General features: G+C 37.5%; 1 protein-coding gene across 1 annotated transcript; it reads right to left on the bottom strand.

Moving 5' to 3' along the window:
- On the bottom strand, positions 1 to 27,649 carry LOC103493309 (uncharacterized protein At5g08430). Its single transcript, XM_008454009.3, has 10 exons — positions 27,452 to 27,649; positions 26,613 to 26,692; positions 24,539 to 24,726; positions 21,485 to 22,373; positions 18,124 to 18,239; positions 10,113 to 10,172; positions 9,051 to 9,101; positions 8,894 to 8,964; positions 8,035 to 8,219; positions 1 to 734 (listed from the first exon to the last, which is right to left on the bottom strand). Exons 1-10 carry the CDS (start codon positions 27,544 to 27,546, stop codon positions 208 to 210), a joined length of 2,262 nt encoding a protein of 753 aa, XP_008452231.2. The 5' UTR covers positions 27,547 to 27,649; the 3' UTR covers positions 1 to 207.
- Between the last annotated feature and the right edge of the window lie 51 nt (positions 27,650 to 27,700).

The raw sequence follows: 27,700 nt of genomic DNA, 5'->3' as shown, positions 1-27,700 counted from the left end.
TGAAACTAACATTCAACACGGCTGAAAGTTTGATTAAACCCTGGCGTTAAGGTTGATAAATATCATTTCTGTTCAAAAGAGAATCCATCGAAAACACCAAGCAGCAGCAGTTTTCTTGCTGCACTACAATATACAATTCTAACTGTACAATGATTTTGCATCATATAAGTACTGAGTTGATGTAAAAGTATATTTGCAGTCCACAATCTATTCAGGGAAAAGCAACCGAATGGCATCGCTTAAAAGCATTGCTTCTTGTGAACTCTGATCGCTCTTCCAAACCTTACATTTCAACTCGAATGCACTGCTGTCCCTCCATTGCTTCAGCAACGACATCGGTAACGGTCCCCTCGTCTCACCTTGAGGACTTGCACAGTACCACATGGAGAAATTTGGATTCTCTAAATTCCGCTTTTTTTCTGCAACCTTCAAATCCCCGTCCTCATTGTCATCATCACTTAGTTCAATCAACTGAACTTCAGTAGCAATTTTGTTTTTTGACTTTGATTCTTGAATTTTGATAGATTCAATTGGAATATTGTTGCTGGAAGGCAATGTTTTGGAACATACATTCTCCTTTGGCAGAATGGATTGATGCTGCTCTCCATCAGCTTGAAACTCCGTAGCTGAGATACAAGATTCTTTAGCAAAATCTTCACAACTTGATACTTTAAAGTGTTGCTGCTTCTCTGAGATATTTGGTTCGCCAATCAGACGTTCTTCTACATCAGCAACTGAAGGACAAAGCAAGAAAATAAAACATAGTTTGTTAAAATTACCACTTGAAAAAGGTTGAGCTAAAATGTCGATGTTTGATGCTAATTAGAATATTGCTGGTAAAGAAGCATTTAAAGTCGAAGCAGAATTCAAATGAACACTAGCACACATACAGGATCTATTCAAATCCTTCTTCAAAGCAATTTTAGACATATAATCTAAGAAATTATTAGAACATGATCCAAAATCCTTGTGTGTAGATAATTCAGTTGCATTTGAGACATGCCTTCTGTTATAATTATTAATCAATCATTTAACATGGCCTAACCTTGGAGATATGTACCTAATAGTACCTATAAGGCCACATATTAGTGTTTCGATTTCATGCAAACTGTAGTTGGGAGTTTCTTGTCTAAAGGTTAAGAATTTTTTTTTTCACTTTCAGATGCGTATCAATGACAATTTCTCATTCACCGAAACAAAACAGTAGAAGACGGATATGAGAGGCTTCCTTCATTCCCAGCTTGGAGATACTATTTCTTTTAACTACTGTGCTTCTCCCTCTTCCTTCTTCCTTCTTCCTTCTTCCCCCATTACACATTCCTCTGCCCACTTCAGAGCTAACTATCCCCTAAATTGTGCAAATTTGAGGGGTTATCAATACTCCACCCCTGAAAAACCCACCTTGTCTCAAACTGGACATGACAACTAAGTTGCTAAAGTAGCTAGCTTTTTCTTTAGACATTCATGCCCATGAAGATCATTTTTTTAAGAGGGCTGGTTCAGATACATAGAATGCAGGTTGATTCTATGTGCATTTTGATTGTAGATGTTAAAGAGTTTGGTATAGTTAGGGGTTGCATTTTGATTATCATCATCATTACTATTTGAAAATGCATGCTTTTATTCAAAGAAATAAACAATATTCAGTATATAAGGGTATACAAAAAATAAGAAGCAAAAAAAGGAATCTGTAAGACCACCAATCATTCACCAATATAAAAGTAAGGGCAAGGTCATTACACAGGAGACAGACCTAGGAGAGAGAATTGGAGAAAAGAAAAATGTTGGTGGGACCCACGAATGATGAGAATATAAATAGAATGTTTGAGATTGGTGAGGTTAAGTTTTATTATAGAAAAAGGTTGTTGTGTCTTTAGGAAGAAGTTTCCAGCCTTCTCTAAGGTGCTGGTCTATTTTGGTGTGTTTTCTTTGCTTTTCTCCTGTTATTTTCCTTGTATGAACTTTTGGTTGATTGAATATAAGCAATATCAGAGTACTTTCTCTGTTTCTGCCTTTTGTTGGGATTATTAGTGTTTTCTAAGAGTGAAATCGTAACAAATTGGTATTAGAGCCCAAAAATCTGAGGGTAGTCACACAACTGATGGCTAATAAGCAGATGGAAGAAACGCTTGGAAGGTATTGAGAAGGAAGTGTTGGGTCTGAAAGAGATGATGCTTGAGCAGAAGAAAGCGGTTGACAGAATGGCCGGAGACATAAGGGAAAACAGTTCTTACCGGCGGAGGGATAAGTCAGGCACTTCTGATGGGTCAGTGATGAAACTAAAAGGGAGGATGGACAATTCGAAGACATCTACAGAGACTGGAGCAGGGACGATTGACAGAAGCAAGTACAAGAAACTTGAAATGCTTCTGTACGTCGGTTAAAACCCAGAATTTTGGGTCTATCGTGCTGAGCATTTTTTGAGATTAATGACTTGCCTGAAGCAGAGAAGGTGAAGGTGGCGGTGGGGTGCTTTAGCTAGGATGAAGTAAATTGGTTTAGGTGGAGCAACAATTGAAAAAAAGTGGAATCATTGATAGATTTGGAGAGAATGTCCGAAAATTTTAGAGACACAGAACAAGGGAGCTTAGGAGCAAGGTTGATTTGAATCACTCACGATGGATCTTACAATGACTATGTTAAAAAAAATTTAAACTATTCAGCCCCTCTACCTGACATGGATGAGAGTGTACTAATGGATGCATTTGTAACTGGGTTAGTACCTTCTCGGCAGGCAGAAGTAATGAGTAGATATCCACAGAACTTGGAGACTTGTATGAAGGAAGCTCAATTAGTAAATGACAGAAACTTGGCTTTGAAACTAGCCGTAGTAGAGTTGAGTAATCAAGGTTTAGGAAATGTCGTAGTAGAGTTGAGTAATCAAGGTTTAGGAAATGCCGTAGTAGAGTTGAGTGATGAAGGTTTAGGAAATGCTGCAAACCGATCCTCAAAGAGGGAGAATAAATAGAATACAATAAGGAGTAAAAAAGGCAAAAACTTAGAAAGTAGGGAGGATCTTCCCATATTCTTTCCATAAATACTCTAAAAGCCAAGCCCACTAATTCTAACAATAATACTGGTTGACAGTGGGACCACTCATAATTTTATTCACCAAACCTTAGTGGACGAGTTGGAGCTAGCAATTGTTGAAGGTACAGCTTTCAGGGTGACTATTGGGGATGGATCAGATCGAGGAGGAAGAAGGTCATGTGAAAGGATGGAAGTGAAGTTGCCTGAGTTGACCAGCATTGCTGACTTCTTGGCAGTAGAGCTGGGAAGGGTGGACAACATTTTGGGAACGCAATGGCTGTGCACCACGAGCTTTATGGGAAGACATTGGCCAACTTTGACAATGTCGTTTATGGTAGGAAACAAGCCAATTATATTGACAGGAGACCCGTCACTGATCAAGTAAGAATGCTCACTTAAAACCATCACTAAAACATGGGAAGAAGAAGACCAAGGCTTCCTCTTAGAATTCCAAAACATCGAAGTGGAGGAATTGGGATGAAGAGCAAGGTGAAAAAGGGGAAGAAGATCTTCCAATAATTAAATTCCTCCTCCATCAGTATGAGGATATTTTTGTCCCCCCAAACGGCTTACCACCCAAGAGGGAAGTTGATCACCGCATTTCAACAGTACCAGGACAGAGACCTATTAATGTAAGGCTATATAAATATGGACACCTCCGAAAGGAGGAGATTGAGAGATTGGTGGAGGAGATGCTGCAAGCTGGAGTTATTAGACCAAGCGACAACCCTTATTGGAGTCCAGTTTTGTTAGTGAAGAAAAGGATGGAGGATGACGCTTTTATGTTGACTATAGAAGACTAAACCAAGCCACCATCTTAGATAAATTCCTAATTCCAATGATAGAAGAATTCCTAGATGAATTACATGGGGCAACCATCTTTCCTAAGTAGGACCTATGCTCGAGATACCATACCATCAGATAGAATGAAAGAAGAGGACGTGGAGAAGACTGCCTTTAGAATGCATGAAGGGCACTATGAATTCTTGGTGATGCCATTTGGCTTAACTACTCCAGCAACTTTCCAATCCTTGATGAACCAGGTACTTCGTCCTTTCTTGAGGCGTTTTGTATTAATTTTTTTATGATATTCTGGTATATAGCTCGGATGTAATAGAGTATGAGAAACACTTGGGAATGGTCTTTGCCATTCTAAGTGGTAATTGACTATCTGCAAACTAAAAGGAGTGTGTCATAGCCCATTCGAGGATACAGTACCTAGGCCATTGGATCTTAAGTGGGTTGTGGCAGATGAAGATAAGATCCAAGTGATGATGAATTGGCCTCAACCAAAAGATGTGACAGGTCTAAGGGATTTCCTTGGTCTAACTAGTTATTACAGAAGATTTGTGAGGAGTTATGGGGAGATTGCAACACCATTGACAAGGCTTTTACAGAAGACTGCGTGTAAATGGAATGGTGAGGCAACCGAAGCTTTTGACTAGTTGAAAAGGGCCATGATTTTTGTTCCAATTTTGACATTGTCGAATTGGTCTTTGCCCTTTGTTATCTATCAAGGCTGACACATCCAGGATAGGTTTGGGAGCAGTTTTATCATAGAATGGAGAATGGACATTCATATCGTTTTTTAGTCAGAAGCTTTCACACCGAGCCCAAGAAAAATCTGCTTATGAAAGGGAGTTAATGGTCGTGGTCTTAGCAGTCCAAAAGTGGAGAAATTATGTATTAAGGAGGAGGTTTACTATCATCTCAGATTAGAAGGCACTCACGTTTATGTTAGAGCAAAGAGAGGTACAACCTCAATTCCGAAGATGGCTCGCCAAGCTTCTAGGGTACAACTTTGAAATCTTCTAGGGTACAACTTTGAAATCTTGTACCTGTCAGGCCTACAGAACAAGGCTACAGATCCCTTATCAAGAATAGAATAAACCGAGGAGCAATCAACTGAATTAGTTGTAATGACTACATCGGGGGTCATTGATATAGAAGTAGTGTGCTTAAGGAAGTTGAAAAGGACCCTGAACTACAAAAGATCATTGAAGCGGTCAAGAAGAATCCGAAAGAAAACACTAAGTACCAATGGAAGAATGATAGATTGCTTTATCATGGCAGATTGGTGATTTCTAAGCATTCATTGTTGCTACCACACTCTTACATACTTTCCATTACTCCATATTGGGAGGACTTTCCGAGTTCTTAAGAACATACAAAAGATGAACGGGGAGCTTCATTGGGAAGGGATGAAGACTGATATAAAGAACTATGTGGAACAATGTGACATTTTCCAAAGAAACAAGACTGAATCGACTCTACCAGCAGGTTTGTTGCAGCCCATTCCACCGCCGGAACTCATTCTTAAAGACTGGTCTATGGACTTCGTGGAGGGTCTACCTATGTCTAGGAATGTGAATGTAATCACGGTGGTGGTGGACAGGTTAAGTTAATAAGCTTATTTTGTGACCCTAAAGCACCCTTTCTCAGCAAAGCAAGTAGCCGAAACCTTTATAGACGGAGTGGAAACAAAGCATACAGTTCCTAAATCTATTATTACTGACCGAGACAAGATATTTTTAAGCAATTCTTGGAAGGAGCTGTTTACCACTATGGGCACTACTTTGAAAAGAAACACAACTTTCCATCCTCAAACGAATGGTCAAACTGAAAGAGTCAACAGATGCCTTGAAACATACCTAAGATGCTTTTGCAATGAACACAAGTGGCATAAGTTTATCCCATGGACAGAATTATGGTACAATACCATCTTCCATGCATCAGCAAAAGGTACTCCACTCCCACTAGCGTTCAGCAGACCACCACCCCCTCTGATTTCATATGGAGAAAAGAGATCACCAAATAATCATGTGGAACATATGCTTAAAGAAAGAAACTTAACCATCGATGCTTTGAAAGAGAATCTGAATGCGGCACAAAATACAATGAAGAAGCTGGCTGATTTAAAAAGAAGAGAGGTGCAGTTTACTGTAGGAGATCAAGTTTACTTGAAACTGAGGCTTTATAGACAACACTCTCTTGTAAGGAAAAGGAGTGAAAAGGTAGCACCAAAATTCTATGGACCCCTATGAGATAGTGGAAAAGATCGGAGAGGTAGCCTACCATTTGCAACTCCCACTTAAAGCAGTTATCCACAACGTGTTCCACATATCTCAGTTGAAACGCAAGTTGGGACGACAACAAGAAGTTCAACATGCGCCACCTGTGTTGACCAAAGAATTTGAATTGCAGTTATGGCCGAAAACAGTGTTGGGATATGTTGGAGCAAGGAACTAGGTGCAAACAAATGGTTGGTCAAGTGGAAGAACCTACTGGAGAGTGAAGCCACATGGGAGTCAGTTTACCAGATGAATCAACAGTTTCCAACTTTCCACCTTGAGGACAAGGTAAATCTGGAACCCCGGGGTATTGTGAGACCACCAATCATTCACCAATATAAAAGGAAGGGCAAGAAGGTCATTACACTGGAGACGGACCAAGGAGAGAGAATTGGAGAAAAGAATATTGCTGGTGGGACCCACGAATGATGAGGAATATAAATAGAATGTTTTAGAGATTGGTGAGGTTAAGTAAAAGATTGTTGTGTGTTTAGGGAGAAGTTTCCAGCCTTCTCTAAGGTGCTGGTCTATTTTGGTGTGTTTTCTTTGCTGTTTCTCCCGTTATTTTCCTTGTATGAACTTTTGGTTGATTGAATATAAGCAATATCACAGAGTACTGTCTCTGTTTCTGCCTTTTGTTGGGATTATTAGTGTTTTTTAAGAGTGAATTCCTAACAGAGTCTCACCACCTAACTACAAAAAAAGAACTCCCAAGCCAAAAGAACAAGATCAAGCTCAAGCTCACAATAACAAAAATACCAAGTGACCAACATCCCCATGGAAGCATTAAACTTAACCACCTCCCAAAACCTCTTCACCTTATCTTTCGGTCTCTCCAAGAATTCTGTTATTACTCTCCAGCAAAATTGCAACTGCAGCCTTCCCCTACCCAAAGAAATATCCTAGACGCACCCATTAGGCCAGTTACCTTCCTGACTCCATCCATTGGTTTAAGGATGACTAGTTTTTCTTTCCTCAAGGTAAGTTCCTTGAAGCTGAGGAGTTTAGCCTAGAAAAGGCTACTAAAAGAGCCACCCAATAAGAACACAATTCTCTTTGGAACTTATGGTGGTGGATCATCTCTTTAACGAACAAAACACCATTATCAATCCCATAGTTATAATTAAGCAGCCATATCTCTTGTGTTTGTTATTACATAGATGGGACTTGGGAGGCTAACGTTTTCCTTGTGTACCAAGAATATCTCAGTGCTTTAGGTAGAAAATATAAAGTATTTCTTATCATATTATTCAATTGAATGAAAGTGTTTCCCTATCCTGACTAGCAAGAGATTAGAGCCAACCAACTCTTGATTGGCAAACTAAAACCACCAGCAGCTACACCCCTTAACCGCAACCTGACCATCTCTAATACCCATCTAAGACCCAGATGCAGCAAATTCAGGGAGAAAACCAAGATTTTAGCCGATCAACACTAAAATGAAGCCCAGATGGCTCCTTATGTTCTATCAGTCAGTGTTATGAGTTATGTGAAGGAGAAACCAGAAATTTTTCTCAGTTTCAAGAAAAATCAATAACCTATCAAAAGACTTTGTCTCCAAATTATGACCCACAAGTTCAAAGGATCGAACAAACTAGGAAAAACTAAACAAAGATCACTAAGAGAATAGGGATGTATGGTTATATAAACAGAAAAATCTGCATACGCGGCACTAAGGATAGAAAAGCCACATCTGACTTGAGAGGCAGAAAACAGAATGTCGTGGACTGAATCATAATACAAACTAAATTCAACGGATCAACGGCTCTTAAATTCATTACAGCAACTAGGATAAAAGAGACACCCAAAAGTGAACTTTGCCAAAGATAAAAGTGAGCATCTGAACATCCAGTATTCAAATAGTTATAAAAGAGCTCGACCAAAAAGGAAAAAAACCAAAAAAGACCACTTACCTATGACAAAGATCACTAACCTGTTGCAACTTTCCTGTGGTCGCTTCTATCAACAAGCACATGATTTACTTCTTCATCCTCCTCTAGCAAATCCTCAAATGTGGGTTCGGGAATATCTGGTATCACTTTTGGAAGCTCGTGTATCAATCGTGCTTGTTCTGATGGCTTTTGAAGTAGAATTCTTTTTTCCATGAACTCAAACAATGTTTATACAAAGCAAAGGTTAAGGAATCTTAATTTATCCTTAAAAGTTTTGAAAGAAAGGAAAAAAAAAAAAGAAATTCTGGCCTGGTTCTGCCCTATGAAAATTTCTCGACCGCATGAAATGAATCAAAGCAGAAAAATGAAGTAGATGGTTAGGCAGTGTATGTTTTCATACTACAGCTTTAGTATTATCAATGCTGTCATCTTTTTAACAAAATGAGTAATAACAAAACACAACTTTATAGCCAAAATAATATATATAAGAATGATTTGAACTGTAGACATAAGGTATACTCAATAGAAAAAGATATTTTTGTTAGTGTACAATATCCTAGGCAATTCCAACCCATTAATACACAATGTTAGATATTTACTTGTTCTGTCCTATCTAGAGGTAGCAACAATTATCCTCTCAACCCAATTGCACGCCATCTTTCTTCTTTTTTTCCTTTGTTTAAGTGTCTATACAGTAAATGACGCTGTATACAATGAGTGCTCAACTCCAACGAGGAAAGGATAAACTGAAGTATCTAACCCCTATTGTAAAGGACCACATTAAATTAAAATGGCACCAAATAGAAAGTCTGCTTAAATTTTATATTCCTTCAAAAACAAGTCATTGCCTTAATTTTATTTTTAAAATGACATCATATAAAGTGCATCCAGATAGGATATTCTCTTCTCCATCCCTTCTCGTTTGCATGATCAATACAAGTTTGCAACCGAGCCAGCTCTTTTGTAATCCACTGTCAGCAAAAGAAATACAAACCAGTTGAATGTATTTATAGTTGAAAACAATTATTTGCTTTAATTTAATAACCGATTACACTACATGTTTTGTGATGTCCTCATGCAGACTTTTTGCCTTCTCGTAAAGCTCCACCTGAGGGGAAAAAAGGACTTATAATATTTAAGGATACAAGTAAAAGATCAGCACTTTGAGTAACCCCTCTATCCATAGCAATAAAAGTTCTTCAAGAAAGATATAGGCTTATAGTATATAGATATTAAATTGTAAGATAGGTATAAAATCAAGGGAGTGTGAAGATTCAAATAAAGCACGCTACTTACGTGCTTTGATGATTATGCCATAATGATGCTCAACATTGTAAAAGAGCAAACAAATAAGATTAGATAAGAACTAAGCTCAACACGTGTTCAAGATCAATTTTGCATAAATTTGCAGAAAATTGGTCCACAGGAAAAGAATGTACTTTAGAGGTAACAAACAAGATACCAATATAGAAAGGGTGCAGGAACTTCACAACATCTTGTTGTTGAACTTAATACACCAGTACAAACATTCTTGAACGATAATGATGTCTGGTAAAAAGACATTTAGAACATGAAATTAGACATAGATCATGAAGATTTTGGAGGACATGAAGGATATTCCAGTTTCCTTTCAATAGTGATTCAACACACATTTACTGTTGAATAAAAGATTTTGAAGATTTTAGAATTCACATTTGTCACCAAATTTGAATTCACAGCATTGATTGCGGAGGTTTTCAAAATACTTGGCTGTTTGAATATTTGTTTTTTTTTCTTTTAATAATTTTCTTAGAATAGTAAGAATGAAGATTATTTGACATATACATGGATATCCTTGTCGATAATTATTAAGAGAATATGCTTACCGATTACCATAAATGTGAGTAACAATTTAGGATAGAATAGGTCATTGTGATGATTGCTATTGGTATTTGGTAATTCATAAAAATTGTTTCTTACCGTCAGCCTCGTGGTAAAAACCTTCATGAAGCTGTTATTATAACGTCCATGGAAAACATTGACTAATTTACTCTCATGAACAAAAACCCAGACACAAAAGTTCCAGTTAAACAAGTCTCTACTAGTTCAAGCATATGCTTCAAAAGTTCTACAGGCTTACCACCGTGGGCTTTCCGAGCAGGCCATTTCTCATTCGCTGGTGCAAATCTTCACATTCTTCCTGCAATACAATGATAGACACCTTGTCAAAATTTCACCAAATTGCCTTATATTTCAATGAGCAGTAGACTTCTTTTGCAAGCAGAACGATAAAAAGGAGGAAATTTCTCCCTGCAGAGAAATCCCCCAATGCAACTTTAGTAGAATTGTTTGATTCTGCGATGCCACCCAATTCCCCGGATCACAACTATATGTAGGCATGGTGATCAATACTAGATTTTGATTTATTGATTTGTAAGTGTTGGATATTTATAGTGAAAGAAAGTGAAACTTTGGTAAATTTTGAAACATAAAAGAAATGAATTTGATCGTGTGAATTAAATTCATTTGTTAGAAACTACAAATTGGATTGAAACCATCACATTAAGATGTTGTTTCATGTACAAATTTAACAATGCATGAAAGTTAAATTTATTGTTTCTTCAATTTGAACAAGTTATGTCAGATTCGGCACAAACAAAAGGGAACTTGTTATTTTATCTCAAGAAACTTCATAGTTTAACAAAGAGATTAGTTTTTGTTAGAAAGTATGGGCTTGTTGTACGTTGAAAGCCCAAGGGTGTTTATGTAACCTATACCCTATTTTCTTTCCTTTTTTTAGGGCTAATGTTACCTATTAATGCTTTCCCCTTGTATTATTTCATTCATCAGAAAATAATAAGAAGTTCAATCGTGGTTTTTCTTCCTGTACTAGTGTTTCCATGTCGCTCGGTATTACTTCTTTTTGTCTCTATCAATATTATATTAGAGTGAGATAATGACGAAACCATAGACACCAATCTTGATGGAACCCGAATAGCAGACGACCTCACTACCGGCGAGATAGCAACCAGTATTAGCGTCGCCGTCAACACCAGGATTGCCGCCACCATGGTTCAGTTGTTCCGCCGCCTTTAGACCACGCCCAGTGTAACCCTTCAGCCGCAAGCGCGACCGAGTGGGTTCTTCAACTAGCAACAATAGCCACAACAATTGCACGTGTTGCTGAGTGTCGTGGACATGCTTGTCCAGGGCGTGTTTGCCTATCGCCGCATGTCCAAATACCCCTAATTTACCTTGTTTTTATGTTTTCTTTAGTGCTTAGTCTATTGCTTTCATTTTCGTGTCGCCGAGTTAGAATATGACATTTCGGCTTTTTCATATGCAAGCCTACCAAGGCTAAAAATCTCTATATGTACTACGGGGAGGCATAGTAGTTGTGAATTCCCGCCCAAACCTTGTCGCACTCTTTACAAACTAAGCTTTTTCTTTGCAATTGACAGTTTTCAATGCTTTCATATATGGTGTTTTCAATGATTTCTTTTCTCTCTCATGTTTTATAAAACAATTTTCTCAAGAACGTGAAGGGAGGCTACATCATATTGCGACTTTGTCCGCGGATTTCGAATTTTGAACGGCTGACTTGTTGACCGAGCAGAACAAGTGTCGCACAATCGTGTTTGAAGGGTTACGATTGTGACACTAAGCACACTGGTTGTCCACGCGCTGTCGCATACTCAGCCACCTCAAACCCTGATGAATTGTCGTCAAATTCATCCATCCTACCTCCTTTAGTGTTGTCGCAAACCCTAGGTTAACCAGCCATATTGCAGCCGCAAGCCCTAGGCAGGCCGAACCAACTTTATCTCACCACTATCTAACCAAAAATTATATCCTACCAGAGACCCTATCCAATTGTCATCCCGATGTTGGTAACTTTCATACCTAGTCGAAATTTGAAGTTGGTGAGTCCTTGGCCCAATCAAAACCGAATGTGCAGGATACCACCCAACAACAATTGGCTATATTTCGACAGCAACTTGCAGCGTTTGAGTTAGCAAAGCTCCTACACACACACCCAATTCTGGCATTCGTACAACCCTGCTGATGTATTCTAAGAATCCCATAACTCGTTCCTTAATTTGTTCTCTACTTATGTGTTTAGTTCTATGGCACAAACTGCAAGAGTCTTTACAGAGGAGAAGCCGAATGACCAGAAATACTTGTTTTGGTTTTAATCCATTAAAATGATATTTGAGGGGCGCCATAAATTTGGCTTTCTGACAGGCAAGGTACCACGTCCTCAACCAAGTGATCCCCAGAAACGTTTCTGGAAAGGGTAGGACTGTCTCATCTGGGCTATGTTGATCAATAGTATAGAGTCACATATTGGCAAACCGTTATTATACGCTGCTACTGCTAAGGATATATGGAACACAACCCAAAAACTATATTCAAAGCGTAAGAATGTCTATCGTCTCTACGCTTTAAGAAAACAAGTCCATGAGTGCAAGCAAGGGACTATGGATGTAACATCCTACTCTAATGAACTTTCCCTCATTTGGCAGAAAATAGATTTATGCAAAGAGATCATTTGAAATTGTCCTAGTGATGGCATGCAACATTCCCATCTTGAAGCAGTCGATCGCATATATGACTTTCTTGCTAACCTCAACTCCAAGTTTGATGTAGTCCGTGGTCGTATACTAGGCTATGAATATTTTCACTACTCCTACTATTGACTCTGCTGCCTTTAGTGCGAGGTCCTCTACTCATGATAGTGAGAAGCACAATGGAAAAACCAGTTCCTATCTGTGAGCATTGTAAGAAACAGTGGCACACAAAGGAACAGTGTTGGAAATTTGCATGGTTGTTCTCTAGGAGGAAATAAGCGTCCGCCTAATGACAAACATATCCAGGGCAAGCTTATGTGAGTGACTCTACTGGAACCTCTCAATCATCCAGCTCCACAAGAAACCAAAATGATCCTAGTCCGTCCACTTTAAAAGCCATTGCTCAGTCAGGTACGCCTCAGTCCTCAATCCTATCAGTATTGATGGGAAGAATCCCTGGATTCTAGATTCAGGTGCTACAAATCATTTAACAGGTTTATTTTAGCAGTTTATATCTTATCTTCCTTTGCTGGTAATGAAAAAATCAAAATAGCAGATGGTTCTCTGGCTCCTATTGCTAGGAAGGGGAAAATTCTCCCTTTTAAGGGACTACCTCTACGAAATGTGTTGCTTGTGCTGAACATTTCTTATAATTTGTTATCTATAAGCAAGATTACTCATGAATTGACTGCAAAGCAACTTTCTTACTCGATTCTATTTCTTTTTAGAATTTGAGCTCGGGGCACTACTCAGGACAATATGGGACTCTACCTCCTTGAAGATGATGCTTCCTCTAGCAGTATCTCTAGGACCAGTTTTTTATCGCCTTATTTTACTACTTCTGAAAACGATTGTATGTTGTGGTATTTCCATCTAGGCCACCTAAACTTTCAATATAGGACATATTTATTTTCCCATCTCTTTTCTAAAGTTGATACTTCTACTATCGTGTAATGTGTGTATTCGTGCTAAACAACATAGGGTCCCTTTTCCCTCACAACTGTATATAAGCCCACCCAACCTTTCACCCTTATCCACAATGATGTTTGAGGATCGGCCAAATTTACCTTGTCTGAGAAATGGTGGTTCGTGACTTTCATTGATGATTATACCCGCCTTGCATGGGTTTTCCCCATTTCCAACAAATTCGAGGTCACTTCCATATTCCAAGACTTTTATCACACCGTAGCAACGCAGTTCAATTTCGAAATTGCGATTCTACATGGTGACAACGGTCAAGAGTTCCAAAGCCATACCCTTCATGAGTTCCGTCCTCCAAAGGGAGTGTTCCCCAGAGTTCCTGTGCATACACTCCTCAGCAAAATGGAGTTGCAGAACGAAAAAACCATCACCTTTTGGAAGTAGCCCACTCTTTTAAGTTGTCTACTTCCCTTCCCTCTTATTTGTGGAGCGATGTTCTTCTTACTGCAACTCATCTTATCAATTAAATGCCCTCTCGTGTTCTCCCCCTCCAAACCCCTTTAGAATGTTTCAAGGAGTCTTACCCTTCTACTCGCCTCATTCCTGAGGTTCCCCTTCGTATGTTCGAGTGCACACCTATGTTCATAACCATGGCCCTAACTAGACCAAATTCACCCCTCGAGCTCAGGTCTGTGTTTCTATTAGTTATCCTTTCATCAGCGGGACTACAAATGTTTCCATCCTTCTTCCTAGAAGTACTTCATTTCCATGGATGTCACTTTCCTTGAGGATCGTCCTTTCTTTCCCGTTAGTCCTCTTCAGAGGGGGTGTGTTAGTGAAGAGTCTAACTGTGTGATTCCTTTCGAGTCTACCAATCCTACTCTCTTAGCCTTACCTTACCCTGACTCTCATAACACAGTCCTACCAACAAACCAAGTTCCCTAGACAACCTACTATATGAGGAATCTCGGAAAGAAGTTGGGTCTACTATTGCTCAATCGACGCCGATCCAAGATTCTGAACCATCACGAGATCAAGGTATGACTGAATCTAATAACACATATGTTTACAATAAAATGGTTGAGAATGACAGATCAAATATAGCCAGTCCAGAAGATATGGGTGAAAAGGGTAGTGTTGATGAAGTTGTGGCAGAAATTGAAGTTGATGAGACCAAACAGGATCATTCAGGTAATCTTGATGAGTATGATCCATCTCTTAACATTCTTATTACACTGAGGAAAGGTACTAGATCCTACACGAAGCACTCCATCTATAACTATATGTCTTACAAGAACCTAGTACCTCAGTTCAAAGCCTTTACAACTAGCCTTGACTCTACCACTATACCTAAGAATATTCATTTTGCCTTAGAGTGTCCTGAGTGGAAAGCTGCAGTCATGGAAGAAATGAGAGCTCTTGAAAAGAACAAGACTTTCCTAAGGGGCATAAAACAGTGGGATGTAATGGGAGTTTAGTTTACCCTCAAATACAAAGTAGATGGATCTCTTGACAGACACAAGGTCAGTTTTGTTGCAAAAGGATTCACTCAAACTTATGAGGTCAACTACTGGTCAACTACTTTGAGGCTTTTTCTCCTGTTGCAAAGTTAAATATCGTTAGGGTCCTTCTGTCTGTTGCAATAAATAGAGATTGGCCTTTGTATCAGTTAGATTTTAAGAATGTATTCTTAAATGGAGACATGGAGAAAGAACTTCCCCCTCCAGGCTTTGAATCCTAGTTGACCATCAGGTGTGCAAGCTTCATAAATCCTTGTACGGACTGAAACAATTGTCGAGGGCATGGTTTGACAGGTTTACCGCCTTTGTTATGTCTCAAAGGTACAGACAGGGACACTCTAACCGCACTCTGTTTACGAAGGTTTCTAAGTTTGGGAAGATTGCTATGTTGATCATCTTTTTTTGAACACTAGATATTCATGTATATTATAGAGACAAAAATAGTACCACAAACATCTATTAATCTAAAATAAATTATCAACTTTCTATCAAGTCACTTTCTCAAATCAAATTCCAGAGGATTCCAAGACTACATGGACCACGAGACAAATACAACATCAAGATCCTAAGAACATAGAATCGAAACAGCTTCAAAAAAATCTTAATCTGTATTGATCAATCGTCTTTTAGATTGATGGAATCTTTGAACTTCCTGTACAGAATTTTCTTCTATGTTGATCATCTATGTTGAAAGCCCAAGGGTATTTATCTAAATTATTATACCCTATTTTAAGAACATAAAATCAAAACAGATTGTTACGTTGATCATCTATGTTGATGATATTGTGTTATCTGGGGATGACACTTTTGAAATTGTCCAATTGAAAAAGAAGATGGGGGATGAATTTGTGATTAAAGACTTGGGGAATCTTAAGTACTTCCTTAGGATGGAGATAGGTAGATCAAAAGAAGGTATCTCGATATCCCAAAGAAAGTACGCTCTTGTCTTGCCGATAGAAACAAGTATGATAGGATGCAGACCTGCTGATACCCCTATCAAGTTCAATGCTAAACTGGGAAATTTTGTTGATAAAGTACCAATTGACAAAGAAAACTATCAGTGCTTGGTCGAAAAGTTGATTTACCTATCTCACACTAGATCAGAAGTCTCCTATGCAGTAAGTACTGTTAGCCAATTTATGTAGGCTCCTTACGAGAAACATATGGACGTAGTTAATCGAATTTTCAAGTATTTGAAAACGACTCTTGATAATGGACAGAAGGTGCATTGAGGCCTATACTGATTCAGACTGAGCAGAGTCTATTGTCGACAGAAAATTCATTTCAAGGTACAGTACTTTTGTATGGGGTAATCTTGTAACTTAGAGGAGTAAGAAGCAAGAGGTTGTTGCCAAAAGCAGAGCTGAAGCTAAATACAAGGCTATGAGTTTGAGGATATATGAGGAAATTTGGCTATAGAAGGTTCTATCTGATTTTCATCAAGACTATGAGGTGCCTATGAAATTATTTTGTGATAATAAAGTCACTATCAGCATCGCCAATAGTTCAACATGATAGAACTAAAAATGTTGAAATTGTTAGATACTTTATTAAAGAAAGACTGGGCAATGGTAGCATATGCAAACCTTACATTCCCTCAAGTCAACAGATTAATAATATTCTCACCAAGGGGCTTCTCAGACCTAGTTTTGATTCTTGTGTTAGTAAGTTAGGTTTTATTGACATTTACGTCCCAACTTGAGGGGGAGTGTTAAAAAGTATGGGCTTGTTGTATGTTGAAAGCTCAAGGGTATTTATCTAAATTATTATACCTTGTTTTCTTTCCTTTTTGTGTTAGGGCTCATGTTGCCTATTAATTCTTCCCCCTTATATTATTTTATTCATAAGAAAATAATAAGAAAAGTTCTATCGTGGTTTTTCTCCCTATACTAAGGTTTCCACGTAACTCGGTGTTATTTCTTTTAGTATCTTTCAATAGTTTTAAAATTAGGAAAAGGTCTCTCTTCCTATCAAGTCAAGAGATCACAAGTCTAAGATCTTCAGTCACGAAGAGCAAAGCATCTTCTAAGAATCCTTGCCCCAGAAGGAGCCATGGCTATCAAATTTCAAAGGTCACTAGAAAAACTATATTCCTCGAAGTTAACTTATAACGTGGAAGAAGTACCTTCATGATTCCCAAGTTTATAAAAATAGGTGTCTTTCATCCCTGTGGTTTCAATTTGGCCATTTTAGTCTCTCTTTTGAACAACATGTTAACAATGTTCCTTTTTTCATTGATTGGATATTTTTATTATATTAAATAAATTAAAAATAATTAAACTTATAGTTAGAGAGAAACTTTTTCTCTCTCTCCTTTCTGTTTACCCAGGCCCCACCTCACTGAGTACCGTCATCCATTTTTCTTTCTCTTCCTCTTTTTCCTCATCTTCCTTCATCCTGATTCTTCTTCCCTACTAACACAGACAAAACATTCCTTTAATCTTGAAGATGAAGATGGGTGGTTGGGTTTGGATAAGGGAAAGAGACTTGAACCTGAGAAGTTAACCACGGGAGCTCTAATGGACTATGGAAAGTGAGCAGCAACACGATTATGTACATACTGGAGTACATGGTGGAAGAAAGCTTGAAGTTGAAGATGGATGGTGGGAAGATTGAGGAATGGAAGGATTCGTTTGTGGTTAAAGGGAAAGAAGAATAAGAATGAAGGAAGAGGTGAATGAGAACGAAGGAAGAGGAGGAAGAAGAAGAAGAGAAAGAAAAAGGACTGGCGGATGAGGAGGGGGTTGGGTAAGAGAAAGGAAAGTGAAAGAGTTTTAATTACTAGTTTAATTAGTCCCATTGTTTTTATTTTTATTTAATATAATATAAGATAATTGTTTTAAATACAAAACTGCTGAAAATATTTTCAAGTATAGCGAAATTGCATTGTCTATTAGTGATAGGCACTGACATTTTGCTATATTTGTAAATAATTTAGTTCATTAAGTTATATTTGAAAACAGCATATTATAAAAAATCTAATTAACGAAAAGAGGGACTGTTCTTCACCTATTCCTGAAAATTTGGAAACCAAAAAGTACTTTTCCAAAACAACAGTGGGAACTGAAAATTACCCTCAACAGTGGGATATGAACTTTCTCAAAATATGAAACAAATTAAACAAGGATGTATTTGCTACCTCCAAAAAGTCATCATCTGATAAATTGTAGATTGGTATGTAGTCTAGTCTATTAGCAACTTGCAGGAGAATCCCCTGTTTCCCAGTGTTGCTCCTGCTCGAATCCATCTTTATGCCTGTGATGGTGCAGAAAAAGGTTTAGAGCAAATCACGGTAATTTTTAAATCACCAGCAGCACTTTAATGTGTAATAACAAAGATCAATCAGTTCCGGGAACAGAAAGGTATGACAGAACACAGTTCCATAGATATCTAAGGTGCATGGAAATAATTTTGAAAAACTCGTTCTTTTAACCTCGACAGAAGTAACACGTAAATATTTCCAGTAGGGAAAAGAAAAGAACATTATGAATGAAGGTTCATCGTACTATGAGCTGGACCTTCATTTTAAAATGCTTGACTTAGTACCTTCAAAGTGAAAATAAATAGATATCTGATGCCACAATTTGGTTTATCAAAATTTTGTTCACTTGGTGTAGTCATTGTTGAAGAAAATTCAATGATAAGTTTCATGATGGACAATAATGTATGCATGAGCATGAAGAATAACTAATGCATGAAAGGACAAAATATTAAGTTACTTAACCAATCACCATGGAGGAAATTACTTAAGAAAATCAATTCAACACTAAACTACTAACGTTTCCAACTGCTGGCTGTCTTCTGATTGTAGCCATTTACTCAACCTCTCTTTCCATCGGTTTATCCCTCCACGTCACCCTCCCTCACGCTTCTCTCTCTACCCCTCCCTTTCCATCGTATTCTCTCTCCATCTCTTTTGTTGTCTGTGTTTCCATCTCACTCTGCCTTGCACTTCTCTCTCTACGTCTCTTTATATTGGGAAATGAGAGAATAGCCTTTTGGTTAGACCCAAGGGAGAGCGAGATACCCTTTAATTCTGTGTTCCCTAGGCTATTTGGAAATGCCATACTCCCCAATAGCTCGGTTGCCAACATTGGGACTCTTCATCGGCATCATGGTCAATTATTTTCCACCGTTTCCTGAACGATGAGGAAATTATAAAATTATTCCCTTCCTCCCCATTGGACTAATCACTCTACAAAGCCATTTGGAATTCTGGCAGTCTGAGAAGGGTGAATATCCTCGTTTGAATCATGATGGTGGGAAATTTGAATGTATCCTCAGTTATGCAACATAAACTGCCTAACAGCTGTCTCTCTCCCTCCATTTTCCTGCTGTTTACAGAATAAAGAAGACCCCAGCACTTATCATTTTCTGTAAATATTCAGATAAGTGTTGGGAAAATCTGTTTAAAGAGTTTAATCTGACTTGGGTTTTTGGAGCACATTTTAGAGAAAATGTGAGGATTTTTTTAAGAGATTCCAGCTTCAATGAAGAAGCTATAGTACTCTGGGAAAATGCGGTGAAAGCAATTTTGACAGAAATTTGGTTTGAAAGGAACCAAAGAGTCATTCATGATAAATCAATGGGCTGTTTTTTATCGTTTTGATATAGCACATAAAATTGCCTCCTCCTGGTGCACCCTCTCAATTTTTTTCAGAAGCCACAGAATCCAAGATCTCAACTTAAATTGGAGAGCTTTTATTTTTCCAACCTAGTTCTGTTGCTATCATTTTATTCTGTTTTTACTTTCCCTCTTTCTTATGCTTACTTTTATTGTACTAAACTCTTTATTAGTCATGACCTAGTACTCCATTATCATGGCTTAGTATTGAATTTGTTTTCTCCTTTTTGCTTTTATTTTTTTGGAAATGATGAAGTCACTATAGGGGTGCCAACCTAGTTGAGATGTCCAGATGTAACTGTTGATCCCTAGTTTTTTTTTATAGCTCTTGCATAACCTTCTTGTACTTTTATAGCTCATGTCACTTTTTATCTATTAATAAAGAGATCCGTATCTGTTTCAAGGAAACATTAGTTCCAAAGGTTTATTAGGATTAAAATTAGTTTATTTTATTAATTAGGATTAGGATTAGTTTTTTTTCCAATAATAAATAGAGTACTTATATTCAAAACTTTTAAACATGAAAAATTTTCGCCCATTTGGTATGCATCACTTAATCCTCCGAACTACATCAAAATCAGACTCTCTGGTGGGAGAGAGGTCCAACAACAAGGAAAACAAGGACTTACATGAAAAACCCTTCCTAGGGTTGGGACTCTAAACACGAGCATCCCTTCTCTCTTCCCTAAAAGAACAACCCTCTAGCAAAGAGAGAAGGGAGGTCACTTCCATCATTTTCCTATTGATTAAATGACAACAGAACCCAAATGAATAGGACACCGAATTCTCAGTCCAACTCAAAAGATCCAAAACCGAACGGTTTCTAAAAAGGACAAATGATAGAGATGCGGAAAAAAAGAGCAAAGAGAACTCTCCCCCACCCACGGATCCTCCCAGAAATACGTATCCTTGTTGTCCCCCAAAAGACAATGAGTGAGATGAGAGAAAGTCGGAAGCTCAAAAGAAATGTCTTTCCACGGGTTTCAATGTGTGCCTTTCACCCCTTTCTCCACCCAATCAAAAGGATGGATGTCATGCTTACTCGCAATGATTCGACGACATAAGGATTCGTGCTCAAGGGGATACACCTCTCTATATGATATGCTCTCCATGTCTCGTTGTCTCTCTCCATCTCACTCACTCCCCATCTGTTTCAAATGATCATAGATAACAACCTCACACAGTCACACCAAGTACAAGGAGCATTAAAGAAAATGACTCAAGGGAGAAGGACCCAGGCACAATCATGCAGCCAAGCAATGGCCAGCATGCCTCAGAACATAACCCAGTAGTAGGATGCCTGCGCTCATAGGGAACCTCACAACAGCAGCCCCTGCACACGCCAATCTCCCAATAACCTCACGATGATATCACTCATGCACAGGCAGCCTTGCCCACAAAACCTCTCAACGCACCACATTCACATGGCCCTCAACGTGCTGCATCCACCTGGCATTACATTACCAATGGCACTTGCATGTGCTTGTACTTTGCACACGTCACAATCCATATGTGCACCTGCTCATTGTGCTTAGATGCTACCCAATGCCCAGAGCACATCACCAACACTCTGCCTTCCCCAGCGTGCCCTTTCCCTATCTCTGGCCCTAGCCACCCAGTCTACTTCTCTTATTTGTTTTCTTTTTTAAACTAGGATGTAATTTTGGTCTTTATGATTCTCTTGCAGAATTTTTGGACCAAATATTTTAAGATATTTTAATTGGTCTTATTTTCCATGATTGACTAAATATTTTTACTCCCTAAATGTTTGGGAATTTTATTTGATTTTGCTCTAGGGTTTGATGCCTTGACAATTAAGCTTGCATATGTTTTCTTAAATTTAATCACTAATCTAAGCAACAAATATAGTTCATACCTGTAACTCGTAGCAACTGGTAAGAATTTTTCTGTGAATAGTCATTGGGATCAGATTTTGTTCGTACAAAGCTTCCCATCATTTTTGCTTCAAAACATTCTTCATCTTCGAGAAAATTCTCTACTACACTTCTTTTCAGATAGACTAGTTTGATGTTTGCTACAATAATAGCAGCAGAACAATTATGTGACATATCTGATGGGTTCTGTTCAGGAGGTTTTCTGACTGAGCGCAACTTACTTGGCCCCTCATAATCCATTATAGAATTATCATCGTTCTTTTCTATACTACTTGTGCTCTCATCCTCTGATGATTCCTCCATGTTTTCAGCAAAATGAGCAGTTAGATGCTTGTTTACACTATTTACATTCATTGTTTTCCTTCCAAAAACAGATTGTAGTTTGGCATCACAAAGAATCCTCTTCTTCTTTTGAGGATGGAAAAGCTTGTTTTCTTTACAATAGGCTGTAATAATAGAAGCCACGTCATGCTGCGTTAACTTTTTGCTCGTATATTTTCCAATTTTTGAAAGAAAGTCTATCAAAGGTTTTGACCCCCATCCATTGAACTCTTTGTTACTTGATTTCATCTTTTTTCTCGTTGAGCCTAGCTTCTGCTTTCTTCTTTTGCATTTTCTCACCATTGCATGCTCATCTTCTGTATACACCAACTCTTCGTAGTCTGATGATATTTCACCTTCATCAGTGTCTTCTTCTGATAACTCAATTTCGTTTGAATTGAAGCCACAATTGTAGTTCCTTCCCTTCTTCAATAAGTTACTCGCTTTATGAACATGCTCTGCTGTCAAACCCTCTCTTTTCTTCATTAGTTCCCAGTATTCCTTGAAGAGACATTCATAAGTATCACGATCATTAAAGTCAACCTTTGTCTGCAAATCAGCAAGCATAAAGATAACTCATAAGAAGATCAAAAGGAAGCAATAAGGTTGGATTGACCAAACCAGAGATATAACTGCCCTTCCACATCCATGAAAATTGTTAGGGAATCGGGACAAAAGGGAGAATTTAGAAATGTAAAATATTCAAGGTTTGACTGGAAGCCACTTGATGCAATATGAAGAACAACATTAATCTCTCCCCCAACATTAATCTCTCCCCCAACATTAATCTCTCCCCCAACATTAATCTCCCTCCTTTTTGTTAGAGGAGTTTTGTGTTAAAAGTCAAGACATTATGAGGAAAATGGTCTAGGAATTATAAATTTAAGGGGTAAAAACTATGAAGCACAAACACATATACAAATACAGGATACGAATACGAATACAATGGGATATGGTGATACGTCAATTTCTAAAAAACAAAGATATTAAACATTTGAAGATACATTTTTTTCTTAGAAAAAATATATTTAACATAAATTCTGTTACTGAATGTAATTCACTAAATCCACGGAAAATCATCAAGTGTCAAAATTAATGACAATGGTACGAGATACAATACAATTACTGAAGTGCAATACAAAAAGCAACATAAAAGATATTGAAGTATAATAATCAATAGAATGCAATAGAAAAAAGACAAACTGATCAGAGAAGAAGAAGATGATTAAAGAAAGCATGAAGATAAACGAAGAATTTCTTCGTTAGAGTGTTGAAGATATTCAAGAGGGTTATATTTAACAAGACTTTATGGGGACTCAAATGTGATGATGATGATCAAATGATTCTAAGATTTGGTCATTTATTTATTTTATTCTTTTAGTCTTGGTCTTGGACAAAGGGATGGGCATTTTAAATAGGTTGCTTTGAGTTAGAAAATATTAGATGAGTTGCTTATCTTTTTTTCTTTAGAAAAAGGTTAGCATAAAAATAAATATGCCAAATCGCATGTCACGTACATCTGCATATAAATGCACCAAATCACGTGTCAAATATGTTAGCGCAAAAACAGATACCCCAAATCGCACGTCAGATACATATTTGAGAAGTATCTGGAAGTATCGGTATCTAATACGTATTATTTTTCTCACATGAAGTATTTGTGATTCATAGGGTAAAAATGTAACCATCTGCCCAATTCGCATCAAGTAGTTGCAAGTATGGGATTGACCTATACTCTAAAATTTGAAGGTTGAAGATCCCAAATTTCAAAAAAAAAAAAATCATATGTTGGATCAAGCTGGTCTTTTGCAATTTGTGGCATATTTGATTAGAAGAATAAATGAAACAAAATAACATTTAGGTTGGGTGAAGAGGTGTGTGGCTTAAAACTTTCTTACTTTCTTTTTTCTATAGAAATAACAACTTTCATTGAGAAAAAATGAATGATTACAAGGGCATACAAAAAAACCAGCCCACAAAATCACCCTGACTTAAAAGAAGGGGGACCAACAGAGTAAAATGTCACCAATGGAATAACTACAAAAGCCAATAAGAGCTCTGCTCAACTTGCATTTATATGTACCTAAGGACAAGAGGTCCCGGGTTTAAATCCCTCACCCCCAATATGTATTCAAAAAAAGAAAAGCAATCACTTTAAATAGAATAATTAGAAATTTCACATAAGACGATCAGAATTTTGAAGCACATCATAGCCAACCCATTTTCATCCTGAATTTCTTGGGTTGGAAACAGTGCCTCAAGTAAGTAGTCATTTTAAGAATTATTTTCCTTTTTAATCAAAAAACAAAGTAATATAGGCATATGGAAAAGACTCGAGTATAAAAGAGTGAGCAACCCTCTTAAACAGACATATGGAGAAGGCATATGTGAATTCCTCTTTTTTTTCTTTTTTTTTTTTTTTTTTTTTGAGCTCACATATTTGTTTGCATATTAGTATGGTTCTTCAAGAAATATTTGTTTTAATAAAGTTCTTCAAGTACTTATAATGCATTTCTTCCATTTGTCTTGGTAGTTGAAATAAAAGAAGAAAACAATAGGATTAGAACCAAACAGAGAGAAAGAGAGAGTGTGTGTGTGTGAGAGAGAGTGTGTTTGTGTGTGTGAGAGAGAGATTTGTTCAGGATACTTGGCAATGCATGTGCAAAGGACTAGGGCTAAAATTCAAAAAGAAGATAAGTCAGCATGCAGCATACCCCATCAATGTCAACATCTTTCCCATCTTCTATAAGTAATGCAAGCTTCAAACAGTGGTTGCAAAATCCTCTACTGCCTCGAATACATACAAACTCAGCACTGTAAATGCATCGTCCACATACAGCTTGTGGGCAGCCAACACAACGGAACTTTGAGGTTTTATGGCAGAGGAAGCATGAATGGCAGCCTGATACATAATGTACAGTATGATTTGAGGATGCCCAAAAATTTATAAATGGCACAAGCATACAAAAAAGGCTGCTAGATATAACAAAAAGCAAGCACACACTTCCCCTTGAGTTCTGGAAACTGGTGTTAGAAAACAATAAGCCTAAAAGAAAAGCTGGAAAAAGCAAAGCTGGAAAAAGCAATAAAGAAAAATGTTGAAAGAAGCTCGAACCAAAGAGAAGATCTGTAAGGTGTCAACAGACATGCTCAAATAATCAAGAAATTTAACCTTTCAAATATGTAAAAAATCTGAATTGAACGCGAGGAGACAGAGTATGAACAAATAAAAAAGAAGAGGAAACAATCACATAGTGGTGATATTCTATTGCAAGTTCAGATCAACTTCCTGATAGACAAGAGAAAATACTAAGAAAGATAACAAAGAAAAGCAACAAGATAATCCAGTTAATTCGAGAGAAACGGTCTCTTAGGTACTAGATATTTAGTATGATGTTAGTTAAGGGATACAAGGATAATTAGATAGATAAGAAGTCAGTAGTAGTTACTGTGTAAGGGTGGTTACTAGGGTGGTTACAACTTGTTATAAATAGAGGAGGGAAAGTGAGAGTCAGAGATCATTTTGTGGAGTGAGCTAGGGCTTGGGTGAGAGTACTCAAGAGGAGGTTCCAAGTGCATTATACTTGGGTTTCTTTATAGTTATATTTCATTATATTCAGATCTTGTTCTTGTTAGGAAGTATCTTAACACGGTCCTCCTCCACAAGCCTTCTCACAGTTCCTGCCTCCCTCATTCACATTTACCTACATAAACCCATTCATAGTGGTTCCCCAACTCTCCCCTCTTCCTCAGGTACAATGCACCTTCCCTCTAACTAACTACATTGTGAGAAATCCCCCTTCTACCCCTCCTTACATATTGGCGAGTGATTAGAGGTCTAACAAAATCCATCAGAGCAGAAAGCAGAGCTAAACCCCAAACATTTGAAAGAGAAAACCATTGAATCCAAACCTCCAAAATAATAATAATAATAATAATAATAAATGAAATGAAGTGAAATGAAAAACAGCAGTACCAATTGAAAGCATTTAAAGATCTTGAAGTGGGTGGACAAACATAAAAATCAGTTTCCTAATGAAACCAGGGAAGCAATTTCATGCATTTCACGGCTACAAGCTTCAATTCAAAGAAGAAAATATGCAAGGCACTTATAATCGAGGAAAGTTAGGAATCACTTTGTCACATTCCTGAAACAATTAAACTAGCTCATCAGCAAAAGAATCTTCAAAACCAAAAGAAAGATTCCACACTACTCAAGCTAACTTCAGATGATGTAATGAATCATCATCCTAACATGCACTGATGAAAGAGAATGATGTGGTGTAGGTCTTCAGGCAATGACTAATTCCTTCAGTGAATACAAAATCAGGATCTGCTGAAAATCATTATTATCAATTGCTTGCTTAGCGGGACCAAAAGATTTGAAACATTTTCTTCAACTATCTGGATTCAAAGTAATCTCAAGAGTTTGAGAAAATGAAGAGAAACTTTTTCCAAGCATAAGATATTGAATAAGCTGCAATAAAATAAAAGCACCTCTTTAATGCTTATGGAGTTTGAAGACTTGAGACCTAATAATATAACTCAGAAGGCAATAGAGGATTCATGAACTTTCTATTCTGCAGCCAGCAAATGTTTAACTTTTTTGAAATGGAAACAAACTTTTCATTCATAATAAAGAGAGACTAGCGCTCTGAATACAATGAAACATAAAGAGATCTTAAAAGTAAAAATCACAATCACATTTTAACTATAACAAACCACAATCCACCCATGCCACATATATCACTCTTAAAAGTAAAAATCATAACCGCATTAGCATCTTACCACAGATCCAGCGATCTTCAGACTCTGCAAAAGATTCTTCCCTTCCAACACACTCAGGGTGATACGCTTTGAGGCAACCTCTGTAATCATTATGTAAGCGATTAAATAAGATGTCCAAATTCCTTTTAATTATATAAAGAGAAAAAAAAGAACTAAAGAAGAAAATCTACTCTATCACATCTTCAAACATTCTAGACAGAATAGAATGGTCTTAAAGTAATTTTAGCTTTTAACAACAGTTTCCCAGTAAACATATACAGAACATGCACACAAAATTCTATCCAACATGGTAATTAAAAAATGTGTTCACATCCATACATCTTCACTCATGAACATCATAAACCCACATAACCTGGATTGTTCTTTTTATGGAGAAAACGTGAAAGGGTGAAAGAAAGGTTAGAACATCTCCGGGCATAGGGCGGTGATTAGGACGGCCGAACTTGATTTAACTATCGGATACTAAATAATTAACCATGATCATCACACTCAATAAAAGTTTCTCAGTGTACTTTCCCAATATAATTTCAGGAGAAACTTTGGGTGAGGATCACAATGTGGACGCATAAAACCACTCATGCTTCAATGAAACATAAAATAAACTGCTAAGAACCCGATTTCAACAAACAAACAGACCAGCAGATTATATATTGTCCATTTCCATTTTCCACTTCGTTCTTTCGGGTGATGACCCAGTTTTCCATGCATGAACTTCCTCTATAAGCATCAGCAACATCGTCATTCTTTTTGCAAACACAATCACTTTTCATAAGAAAAATCTGGCATGAACAAAACAAAACAAGGAATGGGCATTTTTTTTCAAGTGGAATGGAACTTACTTGAAGTCGCAGAATCTGAGGAGTCCTCCATCTTTACAAGTGAAGCAAAAATCGTCAACGATTTCTTCTATGGTTTTGGATTTCTTCCTACCCATTTGCGAAAACTGAAGATTGAAATCACTATCTCCGTTGAGAGTTGAGAGTGAGGAGTGAGAGTGAGGAAGGTCACTTTATGAACATGAAATGCTGATTTAAAAGAAAGAAAAATGAAATGGGGAAATTGCCAAAAATAGGTTAAAAAAAGAGATT

The sequence above is a fragment of the Cucumis melo genome, chromosome 6, assembly GCF_025177605.1.
Source record: "Cucumis melo cultivar AY chromosome 6, USDA_Cmelo_AY_1.0, whole genome shotgun sequence".
Lineage (NCBI taxonomy): Eukaryota > Viridiplantae > Streptophyta > Magnoliopsida > Cucurbitales > Cucurbitaceae > Cucumis > Cucumis melo.
This window is presented reverse-complemented; position numbering and strand designations above follow the sequence as displayed.